The sequence below is a fragment of the Chiloscyllium punctatum genome, chromosome 38 (genome assembly GCF_047496795.1).
Source record: "Chiloscyllium punctatum isolate Juve2018m chromosome 38, sChiPun1.3, whole genome shotgun sequence".
Classification (NCBI taxonomy): Eukaryota; Metazoa; Chordata; class Chondrichthyes; order Orectolobiformes; family Hemiscylliidae; genus Chiloscyllium; species Chiloscyllium punctatum.
The window spans coordinates 59,428,928-59,445,434 of record NC_092776.1 but is presented as its reverse complement, the minus strand read 5'-3'; the positions used below and the strand labels follow the sequence as shown (position 1 = coordinate 59,445,434).

Below are 16,507 nucleotides of genomic sequence, written 5' to 3'. Positions count from 1 at the left end.
TCATGTTACAGTTGTATAAGACTCTGGTGCGGCCGCATCTGGAGTATTGTGTACAGTTTTGGTCACCATACTATAGGAAGGATGTGGAGGCACTGAAACGGGTGCAGAGGAGATTTACCAGGATGTTGCCTGGTATGGTAGGAAGATCGTATGAGGAAAGGCTGAGGCACTTGGGGCTGTTTTCATTGGAGAAAAGAAGGTTTAGGGGTGACTTGATAGAGGTGTACAAGATGATTGGGGGTTTAGATAGGGTTGACCCTGAGAACCTTTTTCCACGTATGGAGTCAGCTATTACGAGGGGGCATAGCTTTAAATTAAGGGGTGGTAGGTATAGGACAGATGTTAGGGGTAGATTCTTTACTCAGCGAATCGTGAGTTCATGGAATGCCCTGCCAGTAGCAGTGGTGGACTCTCCCTCTTTATGGGCATTTAAACGGGCATTGGATAGGCATATGGAGGATAGTGGGCTAGTGTAGGTTAGGTGGGCTTGGATCGGCGCAACATCGAGGGGCAAAGGGCCTGTACTGCGCTGTATTCTTCTATGTTCTATAATTAAGTCTGTAGAGAAAGACCTAAATTAATAGCAGGGGAGGGTGACTGTTTGGCAGGGGAAAATGTAGGCTTTCAAAGGAAACAAATATAGTATCACAGAACAGCTATTTAGATAATGATACCCAGAGTGGGACAATAAGGGACAATGTAAAAACAATGACTGCAGATGCTGGAAACCAGATTCTGGATTAGTGGTGCTGGAAGAGCACAGCAGTTCAGGCAGCATCCAAGTAGCTTCGAAATTGACGTTTTGGGCAAAAGCCATTCCTGATGAAGGGCTTTTGCCCGAAACGTCGATTTCAAAGCTACTTGGATGCTGCTTGAACTGCTGTGCTCTTCCAGCACCACTAATCCACAATAAGGGACAGTGTACAAACATAGAAAAACAGTAAATAGGGTCAAAAATTGGAAAATAAAATCGTAAAAAGACAAAATTAACAGCCCTTTACATCAATGCAAATAGTACTTGGAGCACAACAGATTAATTAACTGCACAAATATGTGTTAACCCTATGTTACAGATGTGATCTCATAGCCATTACAGAAACATGGTTACCAGGGATCAAAGCTGGGAACTAAATATTTAGGAGCATGAGAGACAGAAGGAGCAGGTGATTTGGTAGCATTGGTGGTATGGGATGAAGTAAATATGATAGCAAGAAATGATCTTGAATCAGAAAATGTAGAATCCAAATGGGTGGACATAAGAAATAAAAAGTGAAGACACTGTCAGAGAAGTCTTCCAACCCCTAACAACTATACGGTAGTCAGAGAATGCATCAGTAGATAATGAGGGCATGTAAAAAGTCTGTACATTAATCATGGGTGACTTAAATCTTCATGTAGATTGGGATAGTCTGGTAGAGGAAAGATTCATAGTGTTCAGAACAGACCCAAACCAATATGTGGTGGATCCAACCAGGGATAAAACTGTTTTGGATCTGGTAATAAGTTCTGAGGCAGGTGTAATAAATAATCTGAGCAACAACCCCTAGAAAATTGTGATCCTAACATGTAGAATTTAGTATTTAGTTCATGAGGGATGAGGTTGGGTTGTTAAATGGATTGGCAACTATTATAGTGTATTCAGATGAGGTAGAGGGGAATCGAAGGGGAGGTTGAGTCACAGTATTGATCAAGGAAACAATTATGAGGAGAGTTGATATCTTGAAAGGATCATCAAATGAGGTCATATGCGTAGAAGTGAAAAGCACAAAAGAGGCAAACACAAAAGTATTGGGTTTTGCCCGAAACGTTGATTCTCCTGCTCCTCAGATGCTGCCTGACCTGCTGTGTTTTTCTAACACCACACTCTCGACTCTAATCTCCAGCATCTGCTGTCCTCACTTGCACCTATTGGATGCATATCTAAGCCCCCAAGCAAATTCCAGGCCTGTCAGTCTAACTCGATGGTGAGGAAGTTATTAGAAAGAATTTGAGGGGCAGAATTTATCTGCAGTTGGAGAAGCTGATTACTTGGAGCTGGTCAGCATGGAATTGTTAACGGAAGGTTGTGTTTGACAGATATGATTTTTTTGAGCAAGTAACCGAGTATGATGACAAGAGCACTGCATTTCTTGTGGTTTAAATGGATTTTAGCAAGACTTTTGATAAAATCCCTCATGGCAGTCTGGTCAAAAAAAAGAATGTGTGGATCCTTGGGTTCAGAGTGGCATATTGGATCCGAAAATAGCTGAGAGGCTGGAAATAGAGGTGGATGATAGAAACATGTTTCTGTGACTGACAGAGTTCCATGTGGTTTGGTGTTGGGGGACTTTTTGTGGTGTAAATCAATGATTTGTACTTAAATGTAGAGGGTATGACCAAGATGTTTGTAGATGTACAAAAATTGGTAGGGATGGTATGGTTCAGTGGTTAGCACTGCTGACTCTCCGCATTAGGGACCCACATTCAATTCCGTCCTGTATTGAGTTTGCACATTGTCCCCATGCCTATGTGAATTTCCTCCGGGTGATCTGGTTTCCTCCCACAATCCAGCATTGTGCAGGTTAGGTGGATTGGCTATGCTAAATTGTCCATGGTGTCCAGGGATGTGCAAGCTAGGTGGATCAGGGTTACTGGGATAGAGTAGGGAGTATGGATCTGGGATGACATTCTCTTTCGATGGTTGGTGCGGACTCAATGGACCGAATGGCCTGTTTCCACGCTAGAGATTCTATGAAATAGTGAGACTGATGCAGCAGTATATCAGTGGATTGGTCATGTTGGCAATTCAGTGGCAAATAGAATTCAATCCGGAAGAGTGTGAGGAAATGTACTTGGGAGAGCTAAAAAGACAATGGACCACGACATGGAAATTCATAGGAAATTCATGAAAATTAGAGAGAACTAGTTATTCATATTCAAGGACCCTTGAAGGTAGATTAGAGGGTTTTTTTAAAAAAGGGATATTTGCCTTTTTATTGGCCAAAGCATAAAATAAAAGAGTAAAGAAGTTATGTTGAATCTGTACAAAACGCTACTAGTGCTTCCTACATTACAGGAAAAATGTGATTGTATCCAAGATGCTGCAAAGGAGATTTACCCAATGCTGAATGAGCTGGAGGGTATGAGCTATGAGGAAAGCCTGAATTGAGTGGGATTGTTCCCCTTGGAGCGAGGACCTAATAGAGATTATCTGGTCATGAAGTAGATACGTCGACTGTTGTTTACCTTGTAGGGGTTTCAAATACAAGAGCAAGGATGCAAATCATCTGGCTGAACTTCAGGTGTGTTTCCAGAGTAGAGGTTATAGCTGGAGAAAGAGATTGGTGGTGGAGACTTCAGTCTTTGTCCCTCCTTTTAGTTTTGGGATGAAGGAAATGTTTGCATTCTGCAGCTATTTTTTGGTAGCAAAAACAACAAATTGCAAAATTTAGATTTGTGTACCAGACCAATTTCAGTAATAGCAGACCATCCAAATATGCAGTCTATTGATATGAATAGTTCTGCAGCCTAATCTTTTACATTCTATCACAATGCCACTGGAGAAACTGACTCTTGAAATGCTAAACAAGTCAGTTTTTATATTGTTTGAAAGAAAAATATTGGTCATGCCACTCTGTCAGTATTATGACATTAAACTGCTTTCTGATTCTTAAATGTTTAATTTGCAGTTAATCTATTTGCAATCTATATCTTTTTATACATTTTGTATTAAATAATACTATGGTTATGGTTTTTACAAGTCAAACCCATGTCCTCCAACAACTGGAAAGACAAAAGCAAAAGGCGCAGTAGAATATTTCTATTAACAATGTCACTGTTTCAACATCCTAGCTTCTAAATGTGTTCCCATTCATTATATTTTCTGTGACTGAAGAAACTTCCTGAATCTTTTTCCAAAACTGAAAAATGTGAAGATCTATCATGTGTTCTGAAGGGATGAATCTCAGAGTTAAACTACCTCTCTTCACAATCCAGCCCTCAGGGTCAACCTTTAACCCTGATCTGAACAACTTCCTACAAGGCCTCAGTCACACCTCTGTGTGATGGAGCCCTGTGTCCTGGCCAGAATTTATCCCAATATGATTCACTTTTTGGAAAAAAAAAGATGATTTGGTAACTTTTTTGTGCTTTCTTTTGAGATGTTGCTATGTAAATGGGCTATGGCATTTCCTGTATTTCAACAATTCAAAGTCTTTCCATTAATTATAAAGCACTTTGGAGCATTCTGTGATATGAAAGATATTGTGTAAGTAAATGATTGTCTGCCTGTGTGGAATTCCTCAGGCAACTCATTTCCATTTGATACCTCTCTACATATGATAATTGTGCTCTCTACCTTATGAGCACATTCCTGATGAAAGGCTTTTGCCCGAAACATCGATTTTCCTGCACCTCAGATGCTGCCTGACCTGCTGTGCTTTTCCAGCACCACTCTAATCTAGACTCTGATTTCCAGCATTTGCAGTGCTCACTTTTGCCGCTCGACCTTATAGCCATATGTAATTCAATATACCCTATATACTTGGAAACCATTACCTCAGAGGACTGGAGGAGCAATCTTTGAGTATATTCGAAACAGAGAGGTATAGATTTACAAATTCTAATCATATGAAAGGATATGGGAATAAGGCAGAAAATTGCATTGAGGTTGATGATGAACCTTGATCAAAAGTGATGGAGTAGGCTTGAGGTCTATTCCTTCTCTGTTCTTAACCTAATAGTTGTTTCAAATTGATTCAGTTTGTAACTAAACTTCTTGGTTTTGCAAATAAGCAGCTATGTATATTTTTTGTATAGAATACTGAATATAAAGGAGAATACTGGGCAGAGCATCCTACCATCAAATTATTCTGGGAGGTATTCCATGAACTGCCTTTGGAAAAGAAGAAGCGTTTTCTGTGTAAGTCTTCAAACTAACTAACTGACTTACTGTGGAACTTACCTGTTTGTGATTTTGTGTTTTTATCTTCCTCCTCTGCTCACTGAATCTGAAAATGACACTTTTTTTTTTGCAATTATTTTGCAGTGTTTCTAACTGGCAGTGATCGTATTCCAATTATTGGGATGAAGAGCCTAAAATTTATCATTCAGCCAACTGGAGGTGGGGATGAGTATCTTCCAGTTGCACATACCTGCTTTAATCTTTTGGATCTACCAAAATACACTGACAAAGAAACCCTTAGGACCAAGCTAGTTAAAGCCATAGATCACTATGAAGGCTTCAGTTTGGTGTAAAACTGGCAACTCTTAATTACACATCTTTTGCTTTTTATGTTCAGTAAAAAGCAGCATCCTTGGAAACTACACGTTTAGCAAGAAATACTGTGTTGTGAGAAATTGAACTGAACAATTACAGTGTGATAATTTTAGCAACTTGTATAGAATCATGTACACTTGATGCTACATATTAAAATTATATTTACAGATTATGGGTGAAATGATCTACAGTGATAACATCAGAAGAGTCCTTTATACATTGCCTTATTGATACAATGTTAACTAGGGTATAGGGAGACTAGAGTGCAGATGCATGGGAAATTCACCGAAAATCTTTTCATTACTTGTTGGCGAGTGTAAATTAAGTTGTCTGTACGATTACATTGTTGGTAAATAGTGTTAAGATTTTTGTAATACAATCATTTTTTGGTATGTAGACAAAACACTGAGAAAATATACATATGGCAGCACTGGCATGCTGTACAGAACAGCATGTGTTAACAAAGTCTACTTCTAAACCCCTTGTTCATACCTTTTCAGTGCTATAAATTATCATATACATAGTGATTGAATTATGGCCCGAAGTTAAATTACAGACAGAATCTTGGCCAAAGGAATTTGAATCTGTCTAAGCCAAGATGCAAAAATAAGTGATAGACATAGTGTCAAAGATGAGTACAATCCAAGAAACTTGCCACAAAACAACTGGAGGGATCAAAAACTAAGATTGCAATTTAAAGGGACCCTCTATTCTTCCATAAAATTAATTTGCATTACAATTTTGAATCTTAGAATTATTTTTGTAGGACTCCATCACAACAAAGGGGTAACTTTAGGAGAAGGCAGAGCTGCTGGGTAAAGAAATAGCTTAAAATTATTTTTGTAATAGATACAGACGTAAGATTAAAAAATTTTGGATTTAAACCTAAGCCAACACTCCAGTGTCTTTAATGTCACCTGATCCAGTAGTCTTATGTGACTAGCACTGTTTCAATAGCCATTGCTGTCTTGTAGAATTACAGAATAAAATATTTCTACCATAAAAAAATGCAACGTATTTGTTCATAGGGTGTCTTGGCTTGATTTTGAAATGTCAATATTCTGTAACTTATTTTCTAGTTACTTTTGGAAAGTTGTTGAATTTTATCTTGCTCCATAAAAGAAATGTTACAACCTTGAATTGAAGATTTCATTTTTCAGTAAAGATAGTAAATGCCTTAATTAAGCTTGTGTGTATTTCTCTGAAAACAATTATATAATCATTAAATTTCCTGTTGTAATGCTGTGATTTTAGTGAAAATGTGGCATCAAGAGCTAGAAGTGGGCCTTTCCATACAATATGTGTATTTAGCATTAATGCCTGTGAACATAAGGTATTTGCATATGAGAGAATTGTTGTAGCTGCATGCATGGAAGTGTTCTCTGATTTCAAAGAATTAGATAATATTATGTAATGTGAGAAGTAATATTGGAAGACCTCAAAATATAAATATTCTGCTTGTGAAATCTCCCAATTTTCCAATTTGAGTAGTTCACTTTTCCCAAAAATGTGCTTTATGCAGTTTGATATCAGAGTGAATTGCATCTTCACAGCTAAGTCTGAGTTATGAGAAATGCTGAGCAGTTTGGCTGAGAACTTGCAGCATAATATATGCCAATGCATGGGGTTCTGTATTTGATTCCTGAGACTTGTATAGTAATTTGTGAAAAGCTGCTTTCCTTTAAGCATTTAGTATTTTTATTACAATAAATGTACCAAAAATAGATTCCAATTTTGTTACTTTTTAACCAGAAATCTCAGTGCCTCAATGTTCATTTACCATTCTATTTTGTAGCGTTTGGGGATCAATAAAGGGGATGCTGTGTTTTTGTGGTGGTCATTTTGATTTTTTGATATGTTGCTGATAGACGCAGACTTAAACCAATACATTGCTTTCTGTTAAGATGTCTCCATTTAGTCCTTTTCTTTCCAAAATTGTGGACACGCTCAAAATCAGAAAGAATACCAAGTTTTTGACAGGGGTCCTGAATATATGAGAACAGCCTGGAAATCTCTCTTTCCGTTTATCCTTGCTTTTGATCTTTACCCCAACAGATGGGTCACCCATAATCAGAAGTTCCAAGGTGGCTTTAACAGTTTTTGTTTACTACAACTGTTTATTAATAAATCTGCTTTGTGGCTGTTTTATGTTTGAAGATCTTCAAAACAATTTCAACTATGCTTTGCTTTCCCTACAGTAACATTTAAATATATTGCAGATGCATTAGTTTATTTTTGGAAGCTTGCATATAGAGCATTATGAATAAAAAGTAATTGCACATTGTCTTGTGATAGAATTTTCTTGTTCTGTAATACCTGAAAGGTTAATGGCTGTCATACAAGACTCAAATGCTTATTATTCTGAAGTTACCTCATTAACATAATTTCTTCTGGGTGAAGGTAAATGTTCTCATACTACTTCTAAACTATCCTGGGACCAGTACTCTGGCACATTGTATCACTACGGCTGTAGAACTTTAATCTAAATAATGAGGGGACTGATGGGAAATGAGGTAAATTAACCAGAAAGAACAAGGCAACAGGGCTGTTTGGCAAAAAGAGGCAAGCATATATAAATTTGTGTAGCAGAAGGCCAATGTTTCTAAAAAGAGAATACTATCTGAATGTATGTAACATCCTTAAAATGGATTGTCAGCTGAAATACAATAAAATATGCATGACCTGACACCATTATAGAAACATGGCTGCAAAGTGACCAAGGCTGAGATCTGAACATTTAAGGGGACTTTACATTCTGGAAGGACAGGAAGCCAAGAGAGAGGATTAGCTCTCTGAGGTGAGGTATATAATTTATACAAAAACAAAAAATCATCTTAGTTATAAAGCTTAAGATGTGAAACCATTTTAGGTTCATGCTTCATATATCTAAGTCAGTCATTTATTGTTGTTGTCTTGGTCTCCATCAAACTGCTGTAAACTATTCTGGACTTGATAATGTGCAGTGGAACAGAACTAATGACTTCATAATAATGGAGCATCAAGGTAGCAGGATCATAATGGTTGAAATTTGAATTCAGCTTAATCAAAGACAATAACGATTTTTAAAAACAAAACCTTTTCAAGGATGCTCAGCCAGCTGTGTCAAACTGGGAATTTAAGGAGGACAGGTGGTGTACTGGCAGACCAATGTAAGAGATTTCCAAACACTCAAAGATAAACCACTGAGAAAGAGACTTTTAAAAGGTTGCACCATATGTTGCTAACTGAGCAAGTTCAAATGGTATTAAATTGAAAGTAACAGCATACATTCCTGCAAAGGTTAGCAATACTTAAGATTGGATATCACTTTAAAAATCTGAATGATTAAAGAATTAAGAAACATGAGTATGACAGAAAGCTAGCTAGAAATATAAGTTCCTACAAACATTTATAAAGGAAAATGATATCTAAAATGAGTGTTTTCTTGATCCTGATTACTGACTGGGAAATAATGAAAATAGAGTCAGAGTTATACAGCATGGAAACAGGACCTTCAGCCCAACATGTCCATGCTGACCAGGTTTCCCTTGCCAAACTAGTCCCATTTTCCTGTGTTTGGCCCATATCCTCCTCCACCTTTCCTATCCATATACCTGTCAAAAACGTCTTTAAAATGTTGTAATTGTACTCACCTCTACCACATGCACTGGCAGCTCATTCCATGTACGCACCACCCTCTGTGGTCACTTTTAAATCTTCCTCCCTCACCTTATGTCTATGCTGTCTAGCTTAGACTCCCCTACCATGAGAAAAAGACCTTTTTATTCTTATCTATACCTCTCATGATTTTATAAACCTCTCTAAGGTCACCCCAGACCCCCCCCCCCCCTCCACAGTTTCTTGTACAGCTGTAACATGATATCCCAACTCTTGGTCTGACCAATGAAGGCAAGTCACCAAAAGATGAAGGGCTTTTTTTTTGCCCAAAACAAACTACTTGGATGCTGCCTGAACTGCTGTGCTCTTCCAGCACCACTAATCCAGAATCTGGTTTCCAGCATCTGCAGTCATTGTTTTTACCTCCTTCACCTTGTCTACCTGTGATGCCACATTCAAGAAACTGTGTTTGCAGCCATAGGTATCTTTGTTTGACAATACTCCCCAAATACTTACCATTACACTAAGTTCTGCCCTTGGTAGTCTTAACATAGTGGAATACCTTGCATTTATCTGAATTAAACTCCATGTGGCATTCTTTGGCCCAGTTGATGAAGATCCCATTGTGCCTTAAATAAATTATCTTGACGTCACTGTAGAAGATAAAGAACAACCTAGAAATATTTGTAAATCAAGAGGTGAAAGGACAGAAGGATCTTAAAACAATTACAATCACCAAAACTATTAGAGTCATATAAAATAGAAACAGACCTTTGAGTCCAACCAGTCTATGCTGACCATAATCCCAAACTAAAATAGTCCCACCTGCCTATGCTTGGCCAATTTCCCTCCAAACATTTCTCATTCATGTACTTCTCTCAATGTCTTAAACGTTGCAACCGTATCTGCATCCACTACTTCATTGAAGTTCATGCCGCATACATTCTCAGTTTAAAAAAACATCAAATTGCCCCCAATCCTTTTTAAAATCTTCCTCCTCTCCCCTTTAAAAAAAATATGGTCCCTAGTCTTGAAATCCCCTATCCTAGGGAAAAGACCTTATTCACCTTATCTATACCATTCATTATTTTGTAAACTTCTCAGCCTCCTACACTGCAATGAAAAATAAATCTTAGACTATCCAGCCTCTTCTTAAAATTCAAACTCTCCATACCCAGCAACATCCTGATAAATCTCTTCTGAACCTCCTCCAGCTTAATATCCTTCCTATAATAGGGTGACCAGAACTGGATACAGAACTCCATAGGTGGTGTCACCAGTGTTCTGTGCAACCTCAACATGATGTCTCAACTCCTATACTCAAAGTTTGAGCAATGTATTAAATGCCACCTTAATCAACGTTTCTATACGTGATGCAGACTTCAAAGAATTATGTACCTGAATCCCTTACTCTACTAAGTTCCAGTGGACAAAAGCCTAGCCTATTCCATTTTACCCATTAAAACAAACTGTCCATTTCAAGTATTAGTCTACTCAACTTTCTATTACTCCAGATTTGCACTTACTAATGCCATCATACTAAATTATGATGGACTTATTTTTTTATTAACTTCCCCTTGCAATAGGATTCTATTAGCTTCCTTAATTACTTGTACCTGCATACTAACCTTTTGTGATGTATTCATTATGTTAACCAGATCCTACTGCAGTTCAGAACTCTGCAATGTCTCAGCACTCAGTTGAGGCATTGAAGAGTAGGGAGGTGATGCTGGAACTGTATAAAATGTTGGTAAGGAGGAGGGATGTGATTTCACTGGAGAGCCCAGTCCAGCCAGCTTTCCCTTCATTAACTGTCTACACTTCAGCCAACAAAGACCCCTCTCACCCTGTTATACACTCTTCCACCCTCTTCTGTCAGACAGAAGATAAAAAAGATTGCAAACACATACTGACACAATGAAAAACAGCTTCTTCCTCACTGTTATCAGACTTATGAATGGACCTCTCATACATTAGATCTTCCTCTGCACCTTCCCTGTTGCTGTAACATTATATTCTGCATTCTATTGTATTGCCCTGATGTTATGTAAGGTACGATTTGTCTGGTTAGTGTGCAATATAATATTTGTCACGTGACAATAATCAACTCATTCTGTTAAACTCCAGTGAGTAGTGTCCTAATCTGTTCAGCCTTTGCTCGTAAGAGGGATCATCCTAGTGAACCTTCTCTGAACTGCCTCCAGTGAAATATCTTCAGTGAGGGGATGAAAACTGCCCATAGTATTCCATCTATGGTATTAACAGCACCTTGTACTGTTACAATAAGACTTCCCTATACTCTCACTCCAACCCCCTTGAAATAAGGGCCAAAATTCCATTAGCTTTCCTGATTATCTGCTGTATGTGTGTGCTAGCTTTCAGTGTTTTGTACACAACACTAAGTCCCTTTGTATTGCATTTCCTCCATTTAAATAATTTTTTTTTACACACTGTTGCAAAGTGAATAATTTCACCATTTCCCATATTATACACCACGTTTGGGGGGGTGCAGGGGTAATGGAGGATAAAGAGTAGGAGGTGTGGGAGATGGAGAATGGGGAGGTGAGGATGTGGAGTGTTGGAGGGGGGAATTGACGGTCACCAATTACCCTATTCCCAAAACCTGGAATCAACACATCCTCCCCAAAGTTTCACCCTACGGTCATGTGAAGACAGAAGCACATTGTGAAAAGGATTGGAAAACAGTAGCTTAGAACTTAGTCTGAGCAAATCAGAAAAGCTTTGACAAATTTGTTTTTTTTTCACTCTGTTCTAATGCTCTTCATCTTCCACAGGAAGTCTGAGTAGTTTCTGTAACATGTCAACCTACCTTAAATGATGGAGTTGGGACAGCTGATGTTACAGGTAGTGTCAGAGGATCAGGCTTCACTCACTCACCCTGTGCATTCCAACTCTGTCACTCCTGGTTATAGTTGTTCTCCACATATTTTCCCCTTCCTTTAAATCTTACTCCCTTCATTCTCAGAACTGCTGACTCTGTTTGGGATCGAGTTCCTTTGAGGAGGAGTCATCAGACCAGCTGTTTGATGAGGCAAGTCAGGGGAATAGAGCATTCTCACCTCAGCAGTGCACAGTATTGATTGTGGCTCAGTGAGTACCTCTTTTTCCTGCCTCCTCAATTGTGGGTTCAAGCCAAACTCCAACGACCTCAGGTACATAATCCACTGCAGAACTGCGGAAGTGTGGCACTGTCAGAGGTGTTGTGTTTCAGATGAGAAGTAGCTCAAGAAGGAGGATGTGGCTCTGTGATCCGATGTGAAAGGGAGATGTATTGTCTTCTTGTTCTAGCCAATGTTTATGTCAACTGACATCACTAAAAATAAACTATCTGCTCATTTGTCATATTCCTATTTGTGGGAACTTTGGGAAAAATAGCTGCCATTATCCTGCATTGTAACTTGAAGCATGCATTAAGCAGTGACTGCAATTCATTGAACTGGGAGGTGTATTGATGAGGGGTGTGACAACTGCTCCATAATTGAATACTTGTTCATCATGAGGATATTCTTGCAGGTACAGGACTGTCGCTGTATAACACTGATACACTGGGGACTGGTCTATTTCTGTGTAAGAAAGATCTTGGAGTTCAGTTTCACAGTTCTCTGAAAGTGGAGTCTCAGGTAGACAGGGCAGTGAAGAAGGCTATTGGCACACTGGCTCTCATCAGGGGATTGAGTATCAAAGTTGGGAAGTTATGTTACAGTTATACAGGACATTGGTGAGGCTGCACTTGGGGTATTGTGTTCAGTTTTGGTCACCTTACTTTAGGAAGGATGTTATTAAACTGGAAAGAGTGCAGAAGAAATTTACAAGGATGTTGCCTGAATTCAATGGTCTGAGTTTTCAGGAGAGGTTGGACAAACTAGGATTGTTTTCTTTCGAGCGTAGGAGACAAAGGGGGAATCTTATAGAGGTGTATAAAGTCATGAGAGGCATGGATAGGGTGAATGTATTCAATGATTTACCCAGGGTTGGGGAATCGAGGACGAGAGGAGAAATAAAAGGGAATCTGAGGGGCAGTGTTTTTACACAGAAGGTTGTACGCATATGGAATGAGCTGACAGCGAACGTGTTTGAGGTGGGTACATTAACAACATTGGATAGAAAAAGATTAGAAGGATATGGGGCCAAGTGCAGGGAAATGCAGTTAGCGTGGATGGACATTTTTGTCAGCATGGACCAGTTTGGGCCAAAGGGCCTGTCTCCATGCTGTAGGACTCTATGATTGGGTACATTACTGGTGGGTACAGGTCTGTCTCTGTATAACACTGGAGTACATTACTGGTGGGTACAGGTCTGTATATAACACTGGGGTACATTACTGGTGGGTAGAGGTCTGTCTCTGTATAACACTGGAGTACATTACTGGTGGGTACAGGTCTGTCTCTGTATAACACGAGTACATTACTGGTGGGTACAGGTCTGTCTCTGTATAACGCTGGAGTACATTACTGGTGGGTAGAGGTCTGTCTCTGTATAACACTGGAGTACATTACTGGTGGGTACAGGTCTGTCTCTGTATAACACGAGTACATTACTGGTGGGTACAGGTCTGTCTCTGTATAACGCTGGAGTACATTACTGGTGGGTAGAGGTCTGTCTCTGTATAACACTGGAGTACATTACTGTGGGTGCAGTTCTGTATATAACACTGGGGTACATTACTGGTGGGTACAGGTCTGTCTCTGTATAACACTGTGGTACATTACTGGTGGGTGCAGGTCTGTCTCTGGAAAGCACTGGAGTACATTACCGCTACATTACTGGCTACGTAGAGCAGTTGATCTTCCGTAATTACACCGGCACCGCTCCCCAACTCTTCCTCTGCTACATTGAGGACTCCATTGGCACCACCTTGTGCTCCCGCAAGGAGGTTGAGCAATTCATCAACTTCACCAACACATTCCACCCTGACCTTAAATTTACCTGGACCATCTCTGACACCTCCCTCCCCTCCTGGACCTCTCCATCTCCATTAATGACGACTGACTTGACACTGACATTTTTTACAAACCCACCGACTCCCACAGCTACCTGGATTACACCTTTTCCCACCCTATCTCTTGCAAAAATGCCACCCCGTATTCCCAATTCCTCCGCCTCCACCCGATCTGCTCCCAGGAGGACCAGTTCCACCACAGAACACACCAGATGGCCTCCTTCTTTAGAGACCGCAATTTCCCTTCCCACGTGGTTAAAGATGCCCTCCAACGCATCTCGTCCACATCCCGCACCTCCACCCTCAGACCCCACCCCTCCAACCGTAACAAGGACAGAACGCCCCTGGTGCTCACCTTCCACCCTACCAACCTTCACATAAACCAAATCATCCGCCGACATTTCCGCCACCTCCAAACAGATCCCACCACCAGGGATATATTTCACTCCCCACCCTTTTCCGCCTTCCGCAAAGACTGTTCCCTCCGTGACTACCTGGTCAGGTCCACGCCCCCCTACGACCCACCCTCCCATTCTGGCACTTTCCCCTGCCACCGCAGGAACTGTAAAACCTGCGCCCACACCTCCTCCCTCCCTCCAAGGCCCTAAAGGAGCCTTCCACATCCATCAAAGTTTTACCTGCACATCCACTAATATCATTTATTGTATCCATTGCTCCCGATGCGGTCTCCTCTACATTGGGGAGACTGGACACCACCTAGCAGAGCGCTTTAGGGAACATCTCCGGGACACCCGCACCAATCAACTACACTGCCCCGTGGCCCAACATTTCAACTCCCCCTCCCACTCTGCCGAGGACATGGAGGTCCTGGGCCTCCTTAACCGCCGCTCCCTCACTACCAGACGCCTGGAGGAAGAACGCCTCATCTTCCGCCTCGGAACACTTCAACCCCAGGGCATCAATGTGGACTTCAACAGCTTCCTCATTTCCCCTTCCCCCACCTCATCCTAGTTTCAAACTTCCAGCTCAGTAACTGTCCCCTTGACTTGTCCGGACTTGTCCGACCTGCCTATCTCCTTTTCCACCTATCCACTCCACCCTCTCCTCCTTGACCTATCACCTTCATCTCCTCCCCCACTCACCCATTGTACTCTATGCTACTTTCTCCCCACCCCCACCCTCCTCTAGCTTATCTCTCCATGCTTCAGGCTCACTGCCTTTATTCCTGATGAAGGGGTTTTGCCCAAAATGTCGATTTTGACTCTCCATGGATGCTGCCTGAACTGCTGTGCTCTGCCAGCACCACTAATGCAGAATACAGTACTGGTGGGTACAGGTCTATCACTGTATTACAATGGAGTACAGTACTGGTGGGTACAGGTCTGTCACTGTATAACATTGGGGTACATTACTGGTGGGTACAGGTCTGTCACTGTATAACACTGGGGTACAGTACTGGTGGGTACAGGTCTGTCACTGTATAACACTGGGGTACAGTACTGGTGGGGACAGGTCTGTCACTGTATAACACTGGGGTACAGTACTGGTGGGGATAGGTCTGTCACTGTATAACACTGGAGTACATTACTGGTGGGTACAGGTCTGTCTCTGTATAACACGAGTACATTACTGGTGGGTACAGGTCTGTCTCTGTATAACATTGGGGTACATTACTGGTGGGTACAGGTCTGTCTCTGTATAACACTGGGGTACAGTACTGGTGGGTACAGGTCTGTCTCTGTATAACACTGGGGTACAGTACTGGTGGGTACAGGTCTGTCACTGTATAACACTGGGGTACAGTACTGGTGGGTACAGGTCTGTCACTGTATAACACTGGGGTACAGTACTGGTGGGTACAGGTCTGTCACTGTATAACACTGGGGTACAGTACTGGTGGGTACAGGTCTGTCACTGTATAACACTGGGGTACAGTACTGGTGGGTACAGGTCTGTCTCTGTATAATACAGGAATACATTACTGGTGGGTACAGGTCTGTATATAACACTGGAGTACATTACTGGTGGGTACAGGTCTGTCACTGTATAACACTGGAGTACATTACTGTGGGTGCAGGTCTGCTGCTGCATAATGTTAGGGTCCGGTAATGGTAGAGAAGATTTGTCACTGTATAATACTAGGGTACATTGCTGGTGGGGACATATCTGTCATTGTAAAACTCTTGGTAACAGTACTGGTAGGGACAGGTTTATCTCTCTATAATATTGGGCTAAAGTACTGGTGGAGACAGGTCTGTCACAATATAACATTGGGCTATCGTGCTGGTGGGGACAGGTCTGTTTTTTGTCTAACACTGGGGAACAGTACCGGTAAAGACACTTGTGTCTACTGGGGTCGAGTAGTATTGGGAACAGGTCGGTCTCTATATAACACTAGGGTAAAGTCCTGGTGGGGGCAGGTCTGCCACTGTATTACACTGGGATACAGTACTAGTAGGGACAGCTGGCTGACATGCTGTGCTTTTCCAGCACACTTTCAATATTAGTGGGTACAGGTCTGTCACTGCATAAGACTGGGTTACAGTCCCAGTGAGTACAGGTATGTTACTGTATAGCACTGAGGTCCAGTCCTGGTGGGGTAGGGTCTGCCTTGTATAACAATAGGGTACTGTACTGTTTGGGACGGATCAGTCCATACAACCACAATCCGGCTGTTTGGCCCATCAATCTGCTCTGCCATTCAATCATGGTTGATACATTTTTCAAACTCA

At 41.1% G+C, this 16,507-nt stretch overlaps 1 protein-coding gene across 1 annotated transcript in view; it reads left to right on the top strand.

Moving 5' to 3' along the window:
* Positions 1-7,081, top strand: part of herc4 (HECT and RLD domain containing E3 ubiquitin protein ligase 4) — a 110,929-nt gene extending 103,848 nt beyond the window's left edge. The window contains 2 exon segments of the mRNA XM_072557971.1: positions 4,798-4,900; positions 5,027-7,081. Of these exon segments, the coding sequence (XP_072414072.1) occupies positions 4,798-4,900; positions 5,027-5,235 (312 nt within the window). The 3' untranslated portion in view covers positions 5,236-7,081.
* Positions 7,082-16,507: the final 9,426 nt, after the last annotated feature.